General features: G+C 44.4%; 1 protein-coding gene across 3 annotated transcripts in view; it reads right to left on the bottom strand.

Moving 5' to 3' along the window:
* The window catches only part of LOC144053597 (metabotropic glutamate receptor 8-like), a 30,525-nt gene extending 21,186 nt beyond the window's left edge, over positions 1 to 9,339 (bottom strand). For 2 of the 3 annotated variants that reach the window (XM_077568207.1, XM_077568210.1), the window contains exons 1-3: positions 9,107 to 9,339; positions 7,469 to 8,132; positions 1,407 to 1,623 (exon numbers count right to left, since the gene is read on the bottom strand). In XM_077568207.1, the coding sequence (XP_077424333.1) occupies positions 1,407 to 1,623; positions 7,469 to 7,975 (724 nt within the window). In that variant the 5' untranslated portion in view covers positions 7,976 to 8,132; positions 9,107 to 9,339. The remainder of the gene's footprint in view (positions 1 to 1,406; positions 1,624 to 7,468; positions 8,133 to 9,106) is intronic. The other variant, XM_077568209.1, reaches the window with a different exon arrangement.
* Between the last annotated feature and the right edge of the window lie 158 nt (positions 9,340 to 9,497).

The raw sequence follows: 9,497 nt of genomic DNA, 5'->3' as shown, positions 1-9,497 counted from the left end.
GACATGAAAGTGTATAACTGGAGATGATTTCTGTCATAATGAGGCTGCAGTCAGCAAGTTTGAGGCTGAGGCAAAAAAAAATCTAATTAATTCGTCTAATCAAGCTTCGAGGGCGACAGCAGCAAACATGGTTAGCGGGCAGACGCTAATCGGCATCAGCGCTAATCAATAGAGGCCAGATAATCACACACATCAGCCCACACCTTCGTGCTGAGGCATGAGACCCCCACACGCACGCACACACACAAATACATTAAACTGAACACATACGCCCAAACAAACACACACCGACACACACTTTTAGCCAAACACACAAAATGATCCAAACGCACACACTTAGCCAAACCCATTTAGGAAATACACACACGGGCTTAGCTGCACACACATACAAGCTTTTTCACACACAGACACACACTTGGCCACACACGTTTAAGCAAATACACACACACACATTTCTCCAAATATAAACAGAGTGGCGCACACGGCGCCGCACTCACGCTCACACAGACTGTCTGCTAACGAAGGCGTTAGCAAGAGTCACATGGCGACGAAGGCTCATTGATGACGATGACAACTCGAGCCTGTGCCGCCCGCCCGCCTTCTCATTTCAGAAAAGTTGTCGTTAAATGTATCATTCCAAGCGGTTGTCTTCTTATCGTGGCTTCCGTTATTTGCTTTGTTTCACAAATCACAGCCACGACCAGTTTTTTCTCATTCTAACCTTTAGGTGGACATAGAGAAGAACGTTGATTTTGTTTCCAGCATAGAATCTTTTTTTTTTAATGCTGAAACACAGTCAGACTATTCTTCCTTTTGCTCACTAACACAAACCAACAGCTAAAGACTAAACCTTGAAGTTCGCATGGCTGCTTAACTCACTCAAACCCAAAAATGTTTTGGTTTTTTTTTTATGCAAGAGCCTGCAGAGATTTGATGCAGCTTCTGACATGGAGAGGTCGCCCAAAGCAATGGTAGGTATTACAAAAAAAGAATGGCCAGCAGGTGGCAAGAGAGTATAAGAGATCAGCCGTGGCCATGTTGCAACAAGCTCTCATTCACCAGGAATGTGGATATTGATGAAACTTAGCTATATTCTAATGCTAATTGCAGATAGAAATATGCTTTTTTTTCCCTGATAAAAGAAGAGACTCTAATCTTTCTTTTGGTAGCGTCCATGTTTTATAGCAATAGAACACGTCTGTGGGCCTTGCAAAATCAGTCCAAATCTAGCAAAAGCGCCGGGAGCGAAGATGGTGGCTTCAGTCAAAATGGCTGCAAGTGTATGAGTTAAGACTGCTACAGACCGTGACATGCAAAACTGCTACAGACGAGTAAAGGCTGGAGGACAAAAAGACGGCTAAATATCAAGACTGTGTGTCCACAAGACGTGTTCGTGTCGCCCGTACCCGACTCTCTGGAGATCTGCACGAAGGCCTCGACGCCGCTCTCGCCGTAGTTCCCTTCGGAGGCCAGCGTGGAGACGTAGTTCCAGCCCATGGCCGTGACGATGTCCAGCATAGCCTGAGCCTGGTACGAGTCCGGAGGAACCACCCGCGAGAAGAAGTCGTAGCGGGTGTTGTCGCTCAGCTCCGGGGCCGTTGAGGCGTAGCTGATCTGCGGGATCTGTGGCGGCGGAGAAACCAAATCAAACCAAAAACGGACTGGCTTCCAAAATCACTTCTGTGGTGCTGCTGGAAAAAAGCTAGGGACAAGTTTTGGATCTGCCTGATGACTGAACCATACAACAATTGTTTCTCGGAAAACAAGACAAAGATGCACTTTTGCATGCTTGCGTCAGCATGTTGACTTGTTGCGTTTCCCTTGAGGGGGGTTGAGTGGTCGAAGATTGTTTTTGTTTTTTCACGGCTTGAGCGGGATGACAACAAAGAGGCCCTGCACGCAAAATTGCAAAACAACCAAAGAAAGAAATAGAAATGCAAAACAGTTCTAACTAAACATTCCTGTAAGCGTTTCATTTGGAACTCCCTTATTTGGGCTCAACTGGTCTACAACAGTCAGCAAATCAAGACTCCGAAAGACCGGAAGACAACTCAATTCTAGATTCAAGACCGTAAGAGAGTAAAACCGATCAAGAACATGTCTCTAAGTTCAAAAAACTACCTTAAGACTGCAAAATGACTCAAGACTTAAAGATGGCTGCCACGAGACAAAGACGCTCAGAGCAAAACATTGCAACACTGCTAAAGACTCAAATACAGTCAGACTGCAGAACGGCCCGTATCTTACCGAAAGACTGCTAAATCCCACAAATGAAGAACGCCAGAATGCTAAAGACCTTAAAACGCAAGACTGACACTGTTGTAGTTGAAGACTCTAAGAGCAACAGACTGTAAACTACTAAAGACTGGAGGCCATAAAGTTTATGGTTTAGTAGTTTTAGTAGTATTCACCTACAACAGTGTCAGTGGGATGGCGAAATCCGGTCCTCGAGGGTCCTGCAGGTTTGCAAGGTCTGCGTAAGCCTAGTAGCGATCCTGTTAATTGGAATCAACTGCAGCCCGAGTAAGGAAACCTCTAACACCTGCAGGACTCTGGCCCTCGAGGTCCGCAGTTTGCCATCCCTAATAAAGTCAGACTATTTTGACCGCAAGACCAGGGGTCTTCCAGGTCCAGAACGTAAGAACCCAGCCACAGACTGGCTTTAGTTACAAATGCTTCAATCCAACTCCGGATCGTCTCCGGCTGTTTAGTAGAAACACCTGTGGCAAAAGTCTAACTGTTTCAGGGTTTTCACTTTCTCCACCTGGATTCCAAAACCCTGGTCTTGCAGTGAAAATTGTCTGACTTTATGGTCATCCAGTCTTTAGTAGTTTACAGTCTGTTGGTCTTTCAGTCTTCACCTACAACAGCATTAGAGTTTTACGTTCTTTACTCTTTAGCATTCTAGCATTCTACAGTCTTCGTGCTTTAGCAGTCTTTTGGTCTTACGACATTTCAGTCTTTTGTAAGCAATGTAAGACTATGACACGTCTCAAGACTGTAACATTCATTCAAGAGGATTTTATTCAAAGTCAGACATGACACTGAGCTGGATTGGTCTAGACAGCTAACCACCCCCAATGCCCCCCCCCCCCCCCCCGCCCCCCCAACATGAAACCTGATCGAGTTCCCTGTTCCTGCCATCAGAGTTTGATTTTCACCTCCATGCGTTTCTGTGGCGAGACGAGACAAGACTCGTCGAGAAAGAGAGCTTGACGGTGAGAGGGGAGCTCCCCTGTGGGAGTGTGACTCGATGCAGCTAATTAGACACCATTCTTTGAACAACTTACAGGTCAAAGCGACGCCAGTGCGTGAACCACAAAACTCTCGACAGCTGGGACACAAAAGAAGTGAAAAAACAAAACAACTTTGTCCCAAAAAAAGCGACGCCATCATCTCCACGGACCAGCATACTTTTGACCTACACAACATTGTGGAGTATACCAGCTAATCCACAGCCACAACATTAAAGAGCTGACTCCTCAACATTGTGGGGCTGGCATTTAAGACCACCACAACGTGGAGTCTAAAAGTTCCAAACAACATCCATATTATTAATGAGTTGAATTTTTAGCTTGAAGTTTGTATTTGAATTGTAAACCTATAGATTGAGGAGTTGACTTTCCAACATCCACAACATTGTGGAGTCAACTTCCCAACCTATATCAACAACATTGTGCTGTTGAGTTTCAATCTTCTGTCCAAAACATTGTGGAACTGACTTTTTAACCATTCACAACATGCAAGAGTTGACTTTTTAGCCGACATCCACAACATTGTGGAGTTGACATTTCAACGACTACCCACAGCATTGATGAGCTGACTTTTTCGTCATCGTCAGGTTGAAAGGGTGATGACATCACAGCAGCGTGGAGGCGGGGCGTTCAATGACATCATCACTGAGCCGGTGCGTTCAATGACAAGGCGACGTTGAGTCACGCTGACATTTTGGGGTTAAGCTGCGGGCGTGCGGGACGTGATGGCAGCTGACAGGCGCCGGCTGACACCCGGTCGCCGTTGCTCCCGTGATTCTCCCGCCGGGACGGAAGGGACACGGAAGCCGTCTCTGTTAGCGTTAGCATTGTGCTAATGTCACAATTTGAACCGCGAGGAATAAGGAGCGGGCGTTGGGGGGGTGGGGTGGGGGATGGGGGGTTTTGGAGAAGCTTTCCACGGGCCCCGCGGCCAAGCTGGACAATGACGCGCTGAGACGTGACGGCAGGAGAACGAGTGGGCGGCGAAGGCGGGATGCAGATCGAGCGTGAAGTGCGCCCACAGACACCGCAACAACCAGACCAGGAAGGACAACAGCCACAAGAACGAAAAAAGACAATGAAGAACAAAAAAGAATAGAACACTAAAAAAAAAAGGAACAGAATTAGATCAAAAAGAAAGACAAGAACAAGAAACAAAACACAAACAACAGGAAGAAGAAAAGATCAACAAAAAATAAAAACTGGAAAAACAAAAAACAAAACAATAAGAACAACAAGAATGACAACAGAACAAGAGTAGCAATAACTTGAAAAATAAAAACAGGAAGAACATGAAGGTCAACAAGAAAAGAAGAACAAAAAGAAGTGGAACAAAAATAATGAACATTACACTTTTACATGAAAATTGAAGAGATGAAATTGCTCGATTGTTGTTACGACTGAGCGCTTGATTACATCTACAGCAGTGGTGGCTGGTCAATAGAGGGCGCTAGGGTGCCGTACCACCACACTTGCTGGTCACCACATTACTCTCCTTGAAGACAAAAAAAACACACATAAAGATTTAAAAACATGGTATATATTATAAGACTTTTTTTTAAGATAAATAGTATATAGTTCATGAAGTCTTAACTTGTTTCATTCATCTCTGTTGTCAGATTTCGTGACGTGCTTTTATTCTGGGGCACAAAAACCTTTACCCATTGATTCTTGCTAACTGTTAGCGGCTAAGAGTTAGCCGCTAACAATAACAATAATAAAAATAACTAGACTAAGTGCAACTTCTGCAGAAACTGCGTGGGAATGCTGAAAGCTGAATGCTAACAGCTGAATGCTAATAGCCGAATGCTAAGCTGAACGCTAATAAAGTAAATTGAAAGATAAATGATGTGAAAACAACAAAGTATTAATTATAGTTGAAAGATAAATGAATAAAAAGAACACTTGAACCCGGGAGGCGTGAATTTTTGAAGCAAGTTGAAATGTACGTATATGGAAACCTGAAAGTAGCCTCCATTCGTTTAGATGGAAAACTGGAACTCATGATATCAAATGGGGGAGATAAAAAAAAAAAGTGAAAAGTGAGACATGATGTTTGTTCGCAACTTTGCATCATAAACATGACGACCGAGCGCTCGATTGCGTTTGGAAATCACAATTGGTTGAAAAGATGGAATATCAGGAGTGTTCTTGCTTGTTCACAATCACGGCAGTTGGTCGAGAGAAGCAGATCTTCTTCTCACACCGTGAAAATGCGCGAACATGGCAACTTTTTTTTACCCGACGAGGCGTTAGCTGCTAGCGACACTCCGAGCTAACACCGCACTAACATCGCCAACATTCCCAGGAAACAAACACATTTTGGAGTGAGACTGCAAGGAAACTTTTTTGCATCAGCACAATGTGCTCGTCTGCAACAACCTTGACAGCGTCCAACGCTAATTGTAAATTTATGAGAGAAAGCGAGAGCAAGTAAATGTTTTACCTTTTTTGGGGGGTGATTTACAGTCATTTGATTTTCACCTGAGCAACTTTTGTAGGATTTACGATCATCTTGTTATATTTCTTTATCCCTTTATGCACTGTAGTGAAGACATTTAACATTTTCTATGCATATTTTTACTGTTTATGAATCTACTTATAGTATATAGATAGCATATAACTGTGATAATGTTTGTGTGAAATATATTGGACGTATAACTGTAGTGTAATGAATAACACTTTTCACTCCCTTCCAGCTGGTGAGATAGGAATGCAGTGGGGGGGGGGGGCATGTTCTCAAGTTCTCAGGGTGATAACACTGTGGGTCTGAGGGAGTCTAGGTCGCATGGTAGTACCTGTCTAATCATATATTTCCGGCTTTGGACGGAACTGGAGTAAACATGTCAGTAAATCACCTGTCTGTCTATTATAATTGCTAATCCTTTGTCCAGCCTCAGAGGAGGAGTATGCTTTTTCAATCTATAAAGCATTATTATTTTATTATTTTCATATACACACACTCGAGGCTTAACATCACCTTTGAATGTAAGCATTTATTCTTGTGTCTTTTAGGAGCTCCTAAAATAAATCTTTTGCAAAAGAAGCTTCTTCATCAGATCTCATCTGCAATTATTTCGAACACGCAAAGATTACATTTAATATAGTAATCAAATAATACCTTCAGTGGTCATGTAGAAAAAAATCATTTGCACAATTCTGGGGTCATTTATGGTCGGAATTGGATGAAAACTGGATGCTTGATTGTGTTGAAGCTACTGTTTGTCAAATGTGTGATTTCCTGGAAATCTACAAAACTTGCAAGATTCCAACCTCCCGCTGGCCGTGTTGGGAATCAAAGGCACGGCACGAGGATTAACTTGAGATAAGAAAGTGAGAAGCGGCAGTCGGCTCGATCGTTCATCGGATTTTAATTCAGCAGATTAAGAAGGTGATCTACTTAGAGGAAGTACAGAACGCCGCGTTTCTTCTTTATCAGGAACGTTTATTGACATTCCAGCTGCACCATAAATCCTGCTTGCTATGTTTAGCGGCAGGTTGCTAAGTGTTAGCCACTAATCCTACCCAAACACAAACAAGTGTGACAAACTCCAAAATCTCGCAGAAAGTTCCAAAAACCTGGAAACTGTTTTATGTACAGTACTCAACTAGAGTACTGTACATACATCAAGACTACCACATTTAGCGGCTAATTGCTAACTGTTAGCAGCTAATGCTAACCATGGGCATCGATTCAAACACAAACAAGCGTGACAAACTCAAAGATCTTGTAGAAAGTCTAAAAAAGAGATTGAGAGCTGTTTTTTGTATTCAACTCTGTAACAACACTGCCACATTTAGCGGCTAATTGCTAACTGTTAGCCACTAATGCTAACCTTGAGAATCAATGCAAACAAGCGTGACAAACTCCAGAATCTTGAAGTAAGTTTTCACAAATAACTGGAAGTGGTTCTATGCTCTTGACTCTGTAACAACACTGCTATGTTTAATGGCTAGTTGATAACCGTTAGCTGCTAATGCTAACCATGGGTGTCAATCAAACACAAACAAGCAAGAAAAGAATACAAAAATCATGACTGGCGGTTGGTTCATGTACTCGACTCTGGAACACACTACATTTAGTGGCTAACTGTTAGCCGCTAATGCTAACCATGGGCATCAATTCAAAATCTTGAGAATCTTGTAAAAAGTCTTGTTTAGCCTATTGGACCACATACATGACATTAGCGTGAGACGGAGACCCTTAACATTACCTTGAAGAGCCGGAGGATGTTGGCCACCATGACGGAGACGGAACTGGCCGCCGCCCCGATGACGCCCACCACCTTGTCGGGCTTGGCGAAGACGGGCGTCTGTCCGTTAGCGCAGCGCACGTCGCCCGCGTCCCTTTCGATGAGCGCCTGCACGAAGGTGAGCGACTGCTCCAGGGCGTGGGTGTCTCGCGAGCACGTGTCCAGGACTCGCGCCCCCAGCGTGATGTTGGGGAGCAGCTCGGGGTCTTTGTTGACCAAGTCGATGGCGAACAACATGGCCTCCAGACGGTGGATGCCCTTCTCCTTCTTCAGCTCGCCGCAGGGCTGCCCGCGCTCGCCCCGGGCGTGCACCGGGAACAGGCCGCCCAGGATGATGTCCCCGTCCAGGCGGATGGAGTGGGCGTACTCCTGCTGCGGGTCCGCGTTGGGGGACGGGCCGGCGGACCCCGGGAGCCAGCAGCTCTTCATCATCAAAAAAGGCAGGAAGTAGCACCTGTTGACCGCCATCTTGGCTTCGTCACTTGATTAATCGGCGAGCGCCCGGCCAGAGTGACCATGTGGGCCACCCGGGATCCAAAATGTGGGGGTCTCGCACCTAAAAACCTGGACCCCCTCCCAATCTTCTGGTTCTGTTGATGGTCATTTTGGAGGCAGGATCCACTTCCTCAAGCAAGACAACAAAAATTAACTCAGCGACATCGGGTTTCACCTGCTCAAAGATTTTCTCTATTTATATTTTAATTATGTGACTTTTGGGAGATTTACGGTAATTTACGGGATTTTCTTTAATTAGCCTAGTCAGCTTTAGGAGAATTTACCATAGTCTTGTTTGAACAAAAAATAAACTGCAGTCTTGTCTTAATCAGTGCCACTACCAATTAAATGTGATCCTTTGCAAAGTGATTTGAGCATCAGATAAAAGCATATACATAAATGTATTCCATTCATATTTTAACCTATAACATATTTTTATGCTGTACTCTAGCCTGTAATATAGAAGTGTACTCGAAAGCAAATAACTATTACGGCAGCGTACTGAGCAACTGTGACACTCTAATAACTTGAATTATATCTATACTGCCCCCAGGTGGTCAAGGCGTGCACAGCAAATAAAGCGGCATAATGTCCATTAAATGGAAGCAAAAACATTTTTACATTTCACTCAATTATGTCATGACTATGTTTACACACGGTAAATTATTAGTTTTTTCCCCTATATCAAGTTTATGAGTCTGCAATTCCATTCATTCCAACAGGGAAAGATTATTTGAGTATTGAGTTACAAGTGTGGCCACAGAATCAACTAAACTCGTATCTCAAGGCATCACTGTACTACCCTGACAAGTGACTGCTTTCAGCCAAGCACACAGTGAGTGCATCATCCTGAAACTGGCTTACATATTTTTATAAATTATTTACATTTTTACATTGGAGCAACAGCGCTTCAGATGCTCTCAAAACTTGTAGGCTAAAGTTCATTGAATGCAAATATTCCATAATCACGTTAGTCAGAACTACCAGACGTGTCCAAATGCCTCATTTGCGTCCTGAACAAACCTTGACATGAATTGAGGAATTTGCATATGCGTGCTGATCAATAACCTGCAAATTGATGGAATGGTGCGTTCGCGTACGTACCCCTCTCATCCCCAGCGTTGGAGCAGCCGGAGTTTCCCGCGCCGTTGTTGCCTCTCTCTCCAGCTTTTCCCGCCACATGCACACGCACGCACACAAAGCAAAACAAGCAAACAAACAAAACACTTGAATATGCGGAAAGCGACGAATGGCGAGGACGTCACTCCTCGGACCCGGACTGCGTGTTTTGAAGAGGGAGACTAGTCGGCTCGCGCGTGGGTGATGGGCGCGAGACCACACGCGTGCACGTAAAGTGACGCGCGCGTGCACAAGTGGCTTGAAACGCGGGAAAGCCCATAGAGCCAAACGGGCGCCCCCGGAGGAACCTCGCTGCAATTACACAAACTAGTTTGAAAAGCGGAGCCAGCTGCACGGAAATTAGTGGCAGCTGCTG

This window comes from Vanacampus margaritifer, chromosome 6, assembly GCF_051991255.1.
Source record: "Vanacampus margaritifer isolate UIUO_Vmar chromosome 6, RoL_Vmar_1.0, whole genome shotgun sequence".
Classification (NCBI taxonomy): Eukaryota; Metazoa; Chordata; class Actinopteri; order Syngnathiformes; family Syngnathidae; genus Vanacampus; species Vanacampus margaritifer.
Note: the sequence above shows the minus strand (reverse complement) of the source record. Positions and strands in the feature narration are given on the sequence as shown.